We start from the raw sequence: 16,568 nt of genomic DNA, 5'->3' as shown, positions 1-16,568 counted from the left end.
GCGTGAGACACGGAACTTAATGAAAATGCGGTCATTTTGCGTACCCGGAACTTACTGGGGTTGCACAAGCCACACTCCCTTGGAGTTCTTCCGCCAATCCGAAGTGGGAGCGTGAGAGTTTGAGCCTGTGGGAGAGGCCTGGGCGGGCCTCAGACTAGAGTGGAGCTTCCCGTCATTCACCCCTGGGGGCGGACCTAGCGTAGGCTCCTACGTGCGGCGCTCTGGCCCACACAGAGGCTACTCTGTGGCACCTCGGGTTCCCTCTGGCTGAGCTCTGGAGGACTACGCTCGTTTCCTTTTTGCTTGTGAGGCCAGGCAGCCTCGGCTGAGCTGAGAGAAAGATGGCGGCGGCCGTGCGACAGGACTTGGCCCAGCTCATGAATTCGAGTGGCTCTCATAAAGATCTGGCGGGCAAGTGAGTGTTTCCGAGAGCCATGGGAGGAGTGGGGGGGAAGCTACAGACTTGTTCTCCTCGGTTTGACGGCGGGTTTCGGGTGTGTGGTAGTAGCCGGCCTGCGGATCAAGGGGGCGGGCCTGGGGTAGGTTGTGGAGGCCAATGCTGCCAGCAGCAGAAAGCGGGGAGCCCGTGGGGCCGTAGGCCTGGTGGCTGTCAGCTTGTTGAGCGCTCGATAGCATCCTTACTGCCTCTTAGCTTTCTGGAAGCGCGGCCTGAGGGACGACTGCTCTCACGGCCTTCCCAGCCTTCCCTGGTGCCTCTTCCCAGAGCTGGCTGGCCGCTCACACCGGATTCGGACCTCTCTTTGGGCCTTTCCTTTCTTACTTTTTTTTTTTTTTTAATTGAGGGTAATTTATATTTTGGGACCTCGATGCAGAGTTTTTCAGGGAGATGGTTTCTTTAGGCGGTTGGGGGTGGAGGAGGTATGGCCGCTATCATGTCGTCCAAAACCATTTGGACCATGTTCGCTGGGTCCTTGTGTTTTGGGTACTCTCTGTCCGCCACCAATTCTGAAGCAGGGCACGTGGGCTGAGGTCCTCATACCTACGTTTGATCTCACCCAAAAGGCTGAGAAGCGATGATGATGTCCTCATAATATGGATCAGGATGTGTAGAGTAGGGGTTGTTTGCAGAAACCTGGATTGTTTGGCCATTTTGTCGCAATTTATATTGTAGAGGCTTAGGTCCACTCCAAGTTAAAATTGTGGCATGTTGTGCCTGTCAGCACTGCTATATATATATATTTATTCAGATTATTATGACCGCCTGATGTTTGTAGGCAAATTAGCTATAATTTCCTGCTGAAGTTGCTAGAGGGCCAGATCATCATAAACGTCTGAATAGCACAACATACCTAAGTATCTTTGCTGATCAAGTTCATCCTATCATGTTGATGGCGTATCCCTATGGGGATGGCTTCTTCCAACAAGACAATGCGCCATGCCACGGTGCTCTATTGTGCAGGAGTGGTTTCAAGAACATGAGGGAGACTTTACCTTGCTTAGGTGGCCCCCACAATCACCAGATCTCAATCCAATTGAGCATTTGTGGGACGAAGTTAAAAGAGCCATCAGGCAGCTGGTTCCATAACCATTAAATCTCACAGAACTGGACAGTGCTATTCATCAGGCATGGTGTCAGATTCCTCGCATCACCTTTCAACATCTCGTGGAGTCAATGCCAAGAAGAATCGCCGTAGTACTGAAGGCAAAAGGTGGCCCAACAAAGTACTGATGGGGTGGTCATAATAATCTGGCCACTCAGTGTATATAGTCCATTTCTCTTTGTAAATTTCACAGGCTGTTCTTTTATAATAAACATGCATTCTGTTTACAGTATGCTTCTCAAATTGATCTCAATATTTACATTCTTTTTTTAAATTTTTTATTTTATTTATTTATTTTTTTAATTAAATCTTTATTGTTCAGATTATTACAGTTGTTCCTCTTTTTCCCCCCCCATAGCTCCCCTCCACCCGGTTCCCACCCCACCCTCTGCCCTTACCTGCCCCCCTACTCATCCATAGGTGTACAATTTTTGTCCAGTCTCTTCCCGCATCCCCCACACCCCTCCCCCCCAAATAGTCAGTCCACTCCCTTTCTATGCCCCTGATTTTATTATAATCACCAGTTTATTCTGTTCATCAGATTATTTATTCACTTGATTTTTAGATTAACTTGTTGATAGATGTGTATTTGTTGTTCATAATTTGTATCTGTACCTTTTTCTTCTTTTTCCTCTTCTTAAAGGATACCTTTCAGCATTTCATTTAATACTGGTTTAGTGGTGATGAACTCCTTTAGCTTTTTCTTATCTGTGAAGCTCTTTATCTGACCTTCACTTCTGAATGATAGCTTTGCTGGACAAAGTAATCTTGGTTGTAGGTTCTTGGTATTCATCACTTTGAATATTTCTTGCCACTCCCTTCTGGCCTGCAAAGTTTCTGTTGAGAAATCAGCTGACAGTTGTATGGGTACTCCCTTGTAGGTAACTGACTGTCTTTCTCTTGCTGCTTTTAAGATTCTCTCTTTGTCCTTTGCTCTTGGCATTTTAATTATGATGTGTCTTGGTGTGGTCCTCTTTGAATTCCTTTTGTTTGGGGCTCTCTGTGCTTCCTGGACTTATAAGTCTATTTCTTTCACCAGGTATGGGAAGTTTTCTGTCATTATTTCTTCAAATAGGTTTTCAATATCTTGCTCTCTCTCATCTTCTGGCACCCCCATAATTTGGATGTTGGTACGCTTGAAGTTGTCCCAGAGGCTCCTTACACTATCTTCATATTTTTGGGTTCTTTTTACTTTTCCGGTTGGGTATTTTTTGCTTCTTCGTATTTCAGATCTTTGACTTGATTCTTGGGATCCTCTATCTGCTGTTGGAAGTCTGTATAATATTCTTTATTTCAGTCAGTGTATGCTTAATTTCTAGTTGGTCCTTTTTCACAACCTCGAGGGTCTCACTAGACTTACTGAGGATCTCATTAAATTTATCGGCAGTCTCACTAGATTTCTTGAGTGTCTCACTAAGTTTATCGGTGGTTTCTAGAAAATTCTTGAAAAACCTTAAAAGTGTGGTTTTGAACTCTATATCCAGTTGTTTGCTTTCCTTCATTTCTGTCATTTGTGACCTGTTCTTTGTCTCCACATTTTGGCTGCTTCCCTGTGTTGATAGAGTGGCTTTGTGTGCTAGGTGTCCTATAGGGCCCAGTGGCTCAGCCTCCCCAATTACCTGAGGTAGTCACTCTTGGTGCACCCCCTTGTGGGCTTTGTGCACAGTCTTGTTGTAGTCTTGTTGTAATTAAGCCTTGATTGTTGTAGGTATCACTGGGAGGAATTGACCTCCAGGCCAATTGGCCCTGAGATTCAGCTGTGTCTGCAGTGGGAGAACTTCTGTGCTGGAGACACCCTTCTGGGGCAAGACTTGCTTCAGTGGGGCTTTGGTGCTCACTGAGTCTGCCCCCTGAGTGTGTCCCTTATGGATCTGAGGAGTTGTAATCTGGATGGTCCCACTCTGACCACTGGGTACACTGGCTCTTGGATCGCTAAGGAGGTTCTAATTTAGCCTCTGCCTGAGGCTACCCTCAGGAGCTCAGCTGTGAAGGAATGCAAGTTGCTGTGGGGCCTTGGCCCTTTCCCATCGCAAAGGGCCAGGCCTTTCATATTCAAAAGCCGGAGCACAGCCTGGGCGGGGTGGGGTCCCAGGGGATCAACAGGGCGGAGCAAGCAGCTATGGCTGATCCTCAATCCTGCCCTCAGACACCCCGCTTCTCAGTATCCCGTAATCTTCTCAGTATCCCGTAATCGCTGCAAGCACCTCTGAGAGAAAGCCGCCCTCGAGGTCTGACTGATGCCAGACAGTATCCCGGGGTGGACAAACTTTTTGACTCAAGGGCCACAGTGGGTTCTTAAACTGGACTGGAGGGCCGGAACAAAAGCATGGATGGAGTGTTTGTGTGAACTAATATAAATTCAAAGTAAACATCATTACATAAAAGGGTATTAGTTTTATTCATTTCAAACGGGCCGTAGTTTGCCCACGGCTGGGATAGCCTCTCCGCGTATGAGTCTGGGTCAATATTTACATTCTGACAGCTGGGATCACTTAGATCTATGTTAATGAGGCACACCTGCTTTTACTTGGACATTGAAACCTGTTTTATATAGGCTGTGCTGCCTTTTCGTTGGTGGTAAATATAATCTACTTTTATCAGTGAGAAATTTTACTGTGTATCTTGGGCTTTACTTCCAGCAGCAATTTCCCCCTCAGGTAAATGGAAATGATTAGATGACTTATTCTTGAGTGGGTCAGAATGAGTATGTGTGTGTATATACCTGACACTTAGAAAGTGCCATAAGATTATCTTTGTTACTATTATTATTAAAGCTATTCATTCCATAGTGATATATTCTGTGAGTTGGAAGTAAGTTGAATATGTCTTCATGGCTCAATGCTTTTTGCATTTTTTTATAGGTTTGGATGAAAGTAAACTAGCTTATATTTTTCCCCATGCTTGCTTTCCCTTATGTTTTGTTCAACAAAATAAGTGCATTCATTATCAGAAGAGATACAGTTTTCATGTATTCGCAGATACCTGAAACTTAAACATTTACTTTCCTAGTTCTGAATTGCAGATAAACAATAGTACCTATATTATTGTGTGCTCCAGTTATTTATTGCTGTGTAACAAACCCAAAACTTAGTGGTGTAAAACAGCTGTTATTTTTCAGGATTCTTTGGGTTAACGGGGCTGTTTTGCTGGTCTTGTGTGGGCTCACTCATGCTGGTGCAGTTAGATGGCGGCTTAGCTGGGGCTGTTGGGCTAAAATGGACACTCATCCATCTCTGGCTGTTGGCTGGGTCTCTTTCTCTATGGTCTCTCATTCAATGGTTTAGTCGAGGCTTCCTTACAGGACCAAGAGGGTCAGAGTGGAAGCTGCAAAAACTCTTACGGCTAGCCTTGAAAGTCTCACAACATCAGTTCTCAAGTATTGATCAGAGTAAGTCACAAGGCCAGCTCCGATTTATGGAAGGAGTGGCCAAGTTATATTGCAAAGGTGCATGGTCCGAGGGAAGCATAATTCATTGGAGGCCAATACTGTAACAGACTACCCCGTGGTTTACTGTGAAGAGTAATTGAAATAATATGCTTGATAACTGATAGCCAGTGCTTTTTGAAGAAATTGTTGGCCTTGCCTGCAGTACATATCTGGTCCTATCTGAGCAAGAACATGTCTGGGTATTTATTTTCATAATAAAACAGTTCCTCCAGCTACATGTTTTATGAAAGAAACACTCCTGAAATATATCAGTAGTTTTGGGGTTTAATTAGAAGCTAGTAGCACAGGGTTCCATATTAAGGGATGATGGAGAAAATGTCTCTAGAATATTTATACTGTATATTCTCACCGATTAACAGGATATCTATAACAGAGTAGTCATTCAATAACTAGTGATTGATTCAATAAATGCTAGAAAGGTGCAGAGCTTAAATTTGAATCTAAGTTTCCTATTCTAAAAACCACATTTTAAACCTATCCTTTTGTTGCCAAAACTTCAATTAAAAATGCTTTTCTATAACTATGAATGGACACAGTAGTTGTAAAATTGACATAAATGGCCATATGAAAAGCATTTTTGCAAATTTTGTACACTGCTTTTGTTTATCTTAATTTTATCATTATTTTTTAAAATACATTTTTATTGATTTCAGAGAGGAAGGGGGAGGGAGAGAGAGAGATAGAAACATCAATGATGAGAGAGAATCATTGATTGGCTGCCTCCTGCACGCCCCCTAGTGGGGATCGAGCCTGCTATCTGGGCATGCCCCCTTGATCGGAATTGAACCCAGGACCCTTCAGTCCGCAGGCTGAGGCTCTGTCCACTGAACCAAACCAGCTAAGGCTTGTACACTGCTTTTGTACATATATGCATTGTGTTTGTTTTCTCATATAAAATTTTAGAAGGGGAGGAGCTCCTTGAGAGAGAACATTTGAGTGATAGCTGTTATGATAGCCTGTCTTATTCACTTAGCTAAAATCTATTTGGATTTTTAAAATTCATTTAAAATGTTATTTCTTTTTTGTTGTTAATCCTTAACCTAGGATATTTTTTCCATTGCTTTTCAGAGACAGTGGAAGAGAGGGAGGGGGTGAGGGAAGGAAGGGGGGAGAGAGGAAGAGGAAAGAGAAAGAAAGATCGATGTGAGAGAGACACATCGGTTGGTTGCCTCCCGCATGGGCCCCATCCGGGGGTGGGTAGGGAACCCACAACCCAGGTATGTGCCCTTGACCGCGAATCGAACCTGTGACCCTTTCTTGCGAGGCCTGACACGCTAACCACTGAGTACTGACCACGGCCAAATGCTATTTCTTCCTAAAGTCTTCTGTGAACAACCCCCAATATACATTCATACCCATATACACACAGGACCTGGTTAGTTGCTCTTCTTTTTTAAAAAATATATTTTCATTGATTTCAGAGAGGAACGGAGAGGGAGAGAGATATAGAAACATCAATAATGTGAGAGAATCACTGATTAGCTGCCTCCTGCACACCCTTCACTGGGGATCAAGAACATAACCTGGCATGTGCCCCAACCAGGAATCGAACCCTGACCTCCTGGTTCATAGGTCAATGCTCAATCACTGAGCCATGACGGCTGGGCTCTATTTATTTTTTTACCTTTACCATAGAGGTTGGAGTCTAGGTATTCGTTGAGTTAATCCTATAGAACTAGAAGCTTTTATGTTTTTCTTTTCTTTCCAGTTCCGAGGTATGAAGGGTACAGAGGAAGATATTGGACCTTTGGAGTCTAAACATTTCATTTTATAAACAGCTGTTAGCCTGGAGAAAGGAAAGTAATGTCAGGCCTTTTAGCCACCTCTGATTATTAGAAAAGCTGGTTTGCAGAAAAGAAAATAGACTCCTATGCCTTACAGAGGTAGACTTTGAATTAGAATGGAATAGAACTGTTGAACAATGGAGGATACACACACACACTCGCACACACCACTACCACCACCCCCTCCCCAACCCCCCACACCACTCCCAACCCCCCCCCCCCATAGGCTGTATAACCTTAAAGGCCCCTTGTAACTCAGATTCTTGGCCCTTTTGTTATTCCCATACTCAACAGTTTAGTGGTTCCCATCTCAAGAGTGAAGTTCCCTGACATTTAAGGTTTATTCTGTGCCAGGCGCAACTTTACTTACATTTTCAATAATCCTGTAAAAATAATATTATATTACATGTGAGAAAACTGAAGTACAGAGGGGAAATACCTTGCTCCAAGGTCATGTAGCTAGTGGCAAAGCCAGAATATCGCCTGCTTGGCTCATAGCCCTTAATTCTAAACACGTCTTCCTTTTTGGCCCTGTACTGTTTTCACCAAACTGGACTACATTTCAGATAGTGATTTTTGTGTGTGCCTAGAATGCCTGTCTTCTCTCCATTCTTTCCCCATTACACTAATGTTGAAATATTTAGAATGCTTAAAGATCAACCTCATTAGGAAATTCTCTCCCCTAAAAAATTATAACCTGTTTTTAAGATTTTTGTCTTTAATTTTTGGCAACTTCATTATGATGTGTCTATGTGGATTTGTTTTTGCATGTCTATGTCAGTTAGCTTTTGCTGTGAAATAAAACCTCTGGAAAACTTGGTGGCTTAAAACAACATTTATTTAGCTCATAATTCTGTTGGTTGGCAGTTTGGGCTGGGCCCAGCTGGATGGTTCTTCTCAGCTCCACATGGCCTTGGTTCCACACGGGCTCCCACACGTGCCCCCACACGTGCCTGTAGTCAGCTGCAGGTCAGGTAGACAGCTCTGCTTCTGTGTGTTGGCTGGGGCAAGTGGAGGTGATTGAGCTACATATTTCATTATTTAATAGGTTAGCCTGGCCTTGTTCAAGTGGCAGCAGCAGGGTTCCAAGAGATAAAAACACATAAGGCCTCTTGAGGTTTAGTTTCAGAACAGGCACTTCACTTCTACTGCAGTCTATTGGTCAAAACAAGCCCAGATCAGAGGGTGGGGAAATAAACCACTTCTTGATGTGAAGAGCTATAAAGACACAAAGATACAGTCAGTAAAAGAACTGTGGCCTCTTTCTGTAAATGCTCCACCACATTATCCTGTGGAGCTTCATTTTATTTCTTGAATCAGTAGATTGTATTCTTTCATTGTCCTGAGAAAATTTCAGCTATATCTCTTTAAATGTTGCTTCTGTTTCATTCTATTTTCCCCTCTAAGACGCCACTGAAACCCCTGTTAGGTCCTCTTACTGTGACCTCTGTGTGTCTCCTATCCTGTCTTCTCTATTTACCATTTCAATGCTTTATTCTGACCTGCCTCTTAGTTTATCAGTTCTTCAAATGTGCTGTTAAGAACTCCACTGAGTTTTTAAGTTTGGTTATAGTATATTTTTAACATATATATTTTATATTTTATTGACTGATTTGAGAGAGGCGGAGGAGAGAGAGAGAGAGAGAGAGAGAGAGAGATCATCGATAGAGAGAGAGAGAGAGATCATCGATTTGTTGTTCCACTTATTTATGTATTTATTGGTTGATTCTTGTATGTGCCCTAACTGGGGATGGAACCCACAACCTTGGTGTATCGGGATAATGCCCTGACCTACCTGGCTAGGACTGGTTATAGTATTTTTGTAGTTCTATAGTTTTGGTAGTTTTTTTCAAATAACACTTTTCATGATTCCTAGTTTCTTGCCGAAACTTAAAGCTTATCTTTATCTCCATAAACATGATTGTCTTACAGTCTTTTTGATTACTCCAGTGTCTAGAGTCCCTGTTTGTTGTTACTGTCTGTTGCTTTTGTTGATTCTAGCTCATATTGTCATGTGCCTGTAATATTCATTTGTTGAGTAAATGATTTAAAATATATTTTTAAAAACAGTAGGAGGCCTAGGATGTTACCTTTCAGAGAGGATTTTCATTTCCTCCTCCTAGGCACCTGAGGGTGCGAGCCTTAGGCTTCGGAATTTTTTGCTTTACCTTGGTGATCCTTGGAAAAGATTTTGTACCCTTATTTCTAAAGTGCTACTTGTCCCTTCCTTTGGCTGGCTAGGAACTGAGATCCCGATTCTGCAACAAATTCAACTTGCTTCTCAATTTTTCCAGCAGATGGCATCATGTCCCAAAGCAGAACCCACCCCCTCCCCACCAAAAGTACCTCTCAGCTGTCTTTCTAGAGTCTGCAAATGCTTTCAGGCAGAAGCTATTATTTGTCTCTTTATGCTCCTATTCTCACCTGTTTTCTCTCTTTAAAAAAAAAATATTTTATTGATTTTTTACAGAAAGGAAGGGAGAGGGATAGTGAGTTAGAAACATTGGCCGAAACCGGTTTGGCTCAGTGGATGGAGCGTCGGCCTGCGGACTGGGAGGTCCCAGGTTCGATTCCGGTCAAGGGCATGTACCTGGGTTGCAGGCACATCCCCAGTGGGAGATGTGCAGGAGGCAGCTGATCGATGTCTCTCTCATCGATGTTTCTAACTCTCTATCTCTCTTCCTTCCTTTCTGTGAAAATCAATAAAATATATTAAAAAAAAAAAAAAGAAACATTGATGAGAGAGAAACATTGATCAGCTGCCTCCTGCACGCCCCCCACTGGGGATGTGCCCGGGGATGTGCCCGCAACCAAGGTACATGCCCTTGACCTGAATCGAACCCGGGACCCCTCAGTCCGACGCTCTGTTCACTGAGCCAAATCGGTTCTGGCTGTTTTCTCTTTTTGTTAGGATTTTATGCTGTTAATTTTTTTTTATTTCTTTCATCTTTTTATTTATTTTTTGAGGTACATTTGGTCTAATCAGGTGGTTCACCATTACTATAAATCAAAGATCTATTAATACGTGCCTTTTTCATTCATTTTGGTCCAAAATAGTGACTGTGGTACATTTTCATGTGTATATGTTTTATTTACTTCCAGATTCAAGTGCCAAAAAGTCATGAATTGACTTACTGACCTTTATTTAGTTCATATACATATGCATATACATAATAAATGCTCAATAAAAATTGTTTAAATGGATAGGACAGATGCAAGGTGCCTTAATGAAATATACTTTCCTCCATAATATTAAAATATTTTAAAATTAAAATTGATCTTAAATCGCACTCATATGTAGAATCTAAGTAATAAAATAAACTGATGAATGGAGTGGATCCAGAGACGTGGAAGCATGGAACAGAGTGTGGAATCTCAGAGGGAAGGCAGGGGAGGGTGGGTGGGAGGTAATCAACCAAAGACCTTGTATGCATAACCCATGGACACAGACAGTGGGTGCTGAAGGCCTGGGGGGGGGGGGGGGCAGGGAGTGTGAGACTACAGGGGGTCAATGGGGGAAAAAAGGGATATGAGATACTTTCAGCAATAAAGAATTATTTCAAAAAAATTGATCTTGGAGGAGAGAGAGAAAGAGAGAGAGAGAGAGAGAAAGAGAGAGAGAGAGAGAGAGAGAGAGAGAGAGAGAGAGAGAGACCAATCTGAGGGAGATACATTAATCAGTTGCCTCTTAGTAAGACATTCAATCTCTAATATTTGGTTTCATTGTTTTATTATTATTCTAAGTGTTGGTGACCCTAGACTCATTAGGTCCACAGGAGGAAAGGGTTCTGTGTCACCTTGAATAATGTTCTTGTGCGTCTCTGTACTACATAATTGAAGGAAATAATTAATGGCTTATCATTTAAGGCATTTGAAAGGAAATTTGACTTTTTAGTTTAAATTCAAAACTACAACTTTCAAGCAAAAGTGGCACCTTAGATCCAGTAACTTGTAATTATAGATTCACTCTTTCTTGTGATGGACTGGAAACTTTAAAAAGACGAAATCTGTGGTGTACTATAAAGAAAACCAGAAAAGAAAGCACTAGGAAAGACACCAATGTAAATAGAAATGAATAAATGTCAATGTGAACATTAGCATATATAGTGCCCTCTGAACATTTATTTTTTTGGTATTGTTTTAGGTATCGTCAGATCCTGGAAAAAGCCATTCAGTTATCTGGGGCAGAACAACTAGAAGCTTTGAAAGCTTTTGTGGAAGCAAGTAAGTGGAATGAAAATTCCATATTTGCCTTTGTATCACTGAGTAGGACTTCAAAGCTTGCCTCAGTCTTGTCTTATATCAAATTATCAATATAATTTTTATGAGATTAAATTAAATATACAGGGTGGGGCGAAGTTCATATGGAAAATAATACAATAATTAATAAATAATAACAAAACAAGAATAAACTGCGTTTTGCATACTCACAACATTGAAATCGATGAATTTATTTTAGAATTTAAACTATTTACACCTTGATTTTTAAAAATCAATTGTCTTCAGAGTTATATTCCCAATTAAAATTTTGTATAGTAGTTGATAATAGAAACTGATAAGAGACAATGTAGCATAGTGACAAAGAAAGTAGACTGGATTCAAATCCTAGTCTACTGTTTTATTAACTGTGTCACCTTTAACCTCTTTGTGCCTTCTTTTCCTTGTCTATACAGTGAGGATATGATATGTACCCTATAGAATTGTTGGGAGATTAAATGAGTTATTATACATAATAAAGTGCTTAGAATAGTACCTGGCATATCAGGTAATAAGTGCTATGTAAGAGTGAACTGTTATTAATGTCAGGATCATTCCTTTTGAATAGGAACTAGAAATTTTCATATTTCATACACTCTCCCCCACTCCCTGACTTCAGTTATCTTGAAAATTACTCAAAATTCAGGCTGGAATTGATACTGCATTAACAATATCAGCAATACTTGATAGTACTTTACAGTTTACAGTGTACGTTCACACATAATAGCTGTCACACAGGTTCCTTTTAATAACTGACTGCAGAGTATAGATATATTCTTGTATAATATATTGTAAAAAAAAGTCAAGATTAAGTCACTTTTACCCCCCCAGGGACATTCAGTTAGTCAGTGGCAGAGCCCATACTAGAAACTAATTTTTCTGATTTATTGTCCTTATTTACTTGTATTTCTCTGATAAGTGCTAGTTTGTGTAGTAATTTCTTTTTAACAGCTTTGTGTCTAATGGCACTTGTAATGAAACTGTTTTCTCAGTTACAACCAGTATTTAATAATGAATTCCAAATAATATAAACTGATTAATATATTAATACATTATAATATACTAGAGGCCTGGTGCATGAAATTGGTGCACGGGGGGAGGGTAGGGGATGGGGGCTGGGCGGGTCCGTCAGCCCGGCCTGTGCCCTCTCACAGTCCGGGAACCCTCGGAGGATGTTCAACTGCCCTAAGTTCTTATTTGTTGCTTTTATTGGAAAGTATAAGTGGTATTCACTGTCTCTATTTGCTTTATTAAATTTCATGAAAATTATTTCACCTTTTTCTTCTTTAACTCCTTTTTGTAGCTAGGTAGGATATAAGGACATAAATAAAAATGGTATTTCTGTGCCTTTGCTTTGTATAAAAATGAAGAGAAAGGAATAATGTAAAATTCTCAGCTATTAAAACTTTTTGTCAACCATTTGTATTTCTTAGAGAAGTTATGGTAGTTTTACTATTTTGTTGAAGTCATAATTCAGTATAAGGAAAATTTATTCTGTAATATAGGATGATAGGGGTGTGAAAATCCAGGAATAATGCATTGCAGGTTGCACTAATACATACAGTTTTTAGTATTAATTTTAGGTAAAGATTGCTTAATAAAAAACTTATAAATTACTCATGCCTTCTTATTTCTTATTTTTTTGACAAGTGGTAAATGAGAATGTCAGCCTTGTGATCTCTCGGCAGTTGCTGACTGATTTCTGCACACATCTCCCTAACTTGCCTGATAGCACAGCCAAAGAAATCTATCATTTCACCTTGGAAAAGATCCAGCCTAGAGTCATTTCATTTGAGGAGCAGGTAAAAAATCTAGACCAGTGATATTTGGACTTGAGATAGTAGTAATTATTTTGGGAGATATTATTACATTTTTAAAGGAGATTATCATTCATTTTCATCTTGTCAAAATTGCACTAAACAGCATTTTACAATATATAATAAAATAAATATTAGGATATTGTAACTCCAGCTGACATTTGCCTATTTATTACAATTTTATTTTATGTACCAAATATTACTCTTTAGACAGTTTTTAAAAATAAGTTAAATTCTTATTTATGCTGAAAATATAGGAAAACTCCAGTATTATCTATGCAGTAGCATAAAAGCAAAACTTCATATTTAAACTAAATTATTGCCATAATCCACATTGTAATGTGCTATTTCAGTTTACTGTTTTGTTATTCTATCAATACAAAATTAATAGAAAAATCTGGGTGGTCTAGGTAAATTTTTAATAATTATACTTGCTAGCTTGCTATGTTGAATGAGACAATTGTTACAATACAGTTATCTATTTATTTTAATTAGTTAAATAATAGCAATTGATATAACATGTGTATCTACTATTTCAGGTTGCTTCCATAAGACAGCATCTTGCATCCATATATGAGAAAGAAGAAGATTGGAGAAATGCAGCCCAAGTGTTGGTGGGAATTCCTTTGGAAACAGGACAAAAGTATAATAAATAGTGGATATTGGATGGATATATATATGTATCCATATATGTATATATACACATAACATATAAAGGATATGTATAATTGTTCATTGTATTTGTCCTTACATTCTAGTGTTGGAAACAAATGATAAACAATTTAATAAATAAATAAATTTTGTAGTATATTAGAAGATGATCAGGGCTATGAAGAAAAGTAAAGTAAGGTTGTATCATTAAATAGGGTGATTGGAGTGGTAGGGTGATTGGAGTGGTAGGGTGATCCTGATATCACCTCAGGATTTTGAAGGAGGTAAGTGAGTGGCTTCGAACTTTCTGAGGGAAGAGTATTAGTAGATCCTCTTAGAGAGGATGGCTTGTGCAAAGGCCCTAAAATGGAAGCATGCTTGGGGTTTTTTAAGAAGAGCAAGGAGACCGTTATTGGTGGAATGGAGTGAGCAAAGGGGAGAGCGATAGAGGATGAGATCAGAGAGTACTAAGGACTAGATTATGTGGGGTCTTGTAAGCCATTGTAAGACCTTTGTATTTTCTTTAAGTGAAATGAGGGGGAACCATTGGAACATATTTTATAGAAGACTGACATGATCTGACATATTTTTAAGACTCATTCTGACTACTGAGTTGAGAATAAACTGTAGGCATGCAATGATGGAAGTAGGGCCGTTAGGAGGTCTTATGCACTACTGCAGATGAAATGGAGATTGTGAAAAATGTTGGATTCTGGGTATGTTTTTAAGGTAGATATGGAGTGTAAGAAAAAGAATCAAGATAAGTTTTGATTTTTGGTTTGAACAACTGGAAAAATGGAGTTGCCATGTATTGAATGGAGAAGAATAGGTTTTGAGGGAAGGTCAAGAATTCTGTTTCGTCTTGCGGATTTCAGAAAGAAAATTCTGAGGAGGTCACATTTTATCTGAGTCTTTATTAGTAGATATTGGGATTTGCATTTTAGGTTCATGAGAGTCTGTGAAATGTAGTCTTTAATATTACAGACTTTGCAGATCACTGGATCATCACAGTTAAGAGCATTAAAATATATACATCAAACTTAATTGTCTTGAGTTTCATAGCCATTTGTGTTTGAGTCAAAGTATTGCACCTGACTCTTCTTTTGGGAGTTTTACCAGGGATATTAGGTTTTATAGCTGCTCTAAAAAATTACCACACACTTATTGGCTTCTAAAGACACAAATGTACTATTTTAGCCTCGAGAAGGAAAATGAAACTTGAGAACTTGACTGAACTGTAAGGAGAGGTATTTAAGATAAATCACAATTTTATCGTTTAATTTTGCTAATGGTGTTATAAATAAATCTGAATATCTGGAGACATTTTGTGGAAATAAGGTTTTAAAAAAGTTTGTTTTCAGGGACAAAAACAAAAGGGTTTTCCTCTGGTCTGGTGAACATAATAAAACCCTCCCTCCAAAGATGTCCACATCCCAGTGCCCAGAATCTGTAAATACCTTACATAGCAAAATAACTTCACAGGCTCAATTAAGTTAAATACTTTGGGATTATCCTGGATTATCCAGGTGGGCCCAGTCTAATCACATGGGTCTTTAAATTGAAGAATCTTCCTAGATGTAGTGAGAAGATGTGGCTATGGAGAAATAAAGATGCAACAATGAAAATAGAGGTTGCTGGCTTTGTAGATGGAAGAAAGAGGCTATGAGTCAAGGAATGTGGGAGGCCAGTAGTAGTAAGAAGAGGTTAGAAACTGCTTCTCCCCAGAGCCTCAGGAAAGACCACAGCACTGCCAGCACCTTGATTTGACCCCAGGGAGGCCCGTGATCAACTTGTGACCTAAAGAACCGCAACATAATAAATGTGTGTCTTTCGGGGAGGGAGAGGGGGAGGGGGGGAAAGAGTTCTGTTTCGGACATGTGGTAACCAAGTGGAAATATCTTTTACAGAGTTGAATATATTAGTTTGGAATTCAGGAGAGAGGACTGGACTAGGGATATATATATATTTGGGAATTATTGATATATAGATGGAATTTAAAGCCATTATTTTGGATGAGATCTCCAAAGGAGGGACTATAGATAGAGAAGAGGATTGAGTATTGAGGCCAGGAGCACTCCAACATTAAGAGGTCAGTGGTAGGAGGAAGATACAGCAAATGAAGATTGTCCATTGAGGTAAAAAGAAAACCCGAATGGGGTGTGTGGTGTCCTAGAAGTTAAATGAGGAAATGTATTGAGAAGGAGCAAGTGATTAGCTGTCGTGCTGATAGGTCAAGTAAGATGACTGAATTAGTAACGTGGAGGTCATTGGTGATCTTGACAAAAGCTGTTTTGGTGAATTGGTGAGTGTGAAAGCATGACTGAAGTTGTTTAAAAGAAAAGAAGTACTCACTTTGGCAGCACATATACAAAAGAGAGAGAGGGAGGGAGAGAGAGAATGGGAAAAGAGAAATTGGAGATGGTGAGCAATTGTCATGGGCAACTCTGTGGGGAAGTTTTCACAAGGGGAGCAGAGAAATAGGGTAGAAGATGATAGCAAAGGTTAGGTTAAGAGATTAGTTTTACTTTTATGATCTAATGGAAAACAAAAGTTTGATATAGGAGAGTAGTGGAGAGGATTCCTGCAGGAGTAAACAAGAGGGGAAGGAATCTAGTGGAGGGATAGCTTTATTGAGGAGCATAGATAGTTCATCTTGGCACTGTTTCTTAACCTTGGCACTGTTGGCATTATATATATATATATATAATTTATTTCAGGGAGAAGGAGAGAGAGAAAAAATCAATGATGAGAGAAAAATCATCGATTGACTGCCTCCTGCATGCCCCCCACTGGGGATTGAGCCTGTAACCCGGGCATGTGCCCTGACCAGGAATTGAACCGTGACCTCCTGGTTCATTGGTCGATGCTCAACCACTGAGCCACGCCAGATGGGCAGCACTGTTGGCATTTTAGATAGGATGACTGTTGGGGAGGCTGTCCTGTGTGTTACAAAATGTTTAGCAGCATTAGGGGCCTCTATTCACTAGATGCCAGTAGCACCACTACTCCCAGTTTTGGCAATAAAAAAATGTCTGCAGATATTGCCATA

At 40.1% G+C, this 16,568-nt stretch overlaps 1 protein-coding gene across 3 annotated transcripts in view; it reads left to right on the top strand.

Moving 5' to 3' along the window:
* The first annotated feature begins 285 nt into the window (after positions 1–285).
* COPS4 (COP9 signalosome subunit 4) overlaps positions 286–16,568 on the top strand; it is a 36,829-nt gene continuing 20,546 nt past the window's right edge. The window contains exons 1-4 of one of the 3 annotated variants that reach the window (XM_070393668.1): positions 286–415; positions 10,939–11,018; positions 12,702–12,853; positions 13,408–13,511. In XM_070393668.1, coding sequence (XP_070249769.1) covers positions 342–415; positions 10,939–11,018; positions 12,702–12,853; positions 13,408–13,511 — 410 coding nt within the window. In that variant the 5' untranslated portion in view covers positions 286–341. The remainder of the gene's footprint in view (positions 416–10,938; positions 11,019–12,701; positions 12,854–13,407; positions 13,512–16,568) is intronic. The other 2 variants (XM_070393662.1, XM_070393653.1) reach the window with 2 other exon arrangements.

The sequence above is a fragment of the Myotis yumanensis genome, unplaced genomic scaffold, assembly GCF_028538775.1.
Source record: "Myotis yumanensis isolate MYYU_CA2020_CCGP unplaced genomic scaffold, mMyoYum1.0.hap1 SCAF_1, whole genome shotgun sequence".
In the NCBI taxonomy this organism is placed as follows: Eukaryota; Metazoa; Chordata; class Mammalia; order Chiroptera; family Vespertilionidae; genus Myotis; species Myotis yumanensis.
The sequence above is the reverse complement of the archived record's forward strand: the minus strand, read 5'-3'. Positions and strand labels throughout refer to the sequence as shown.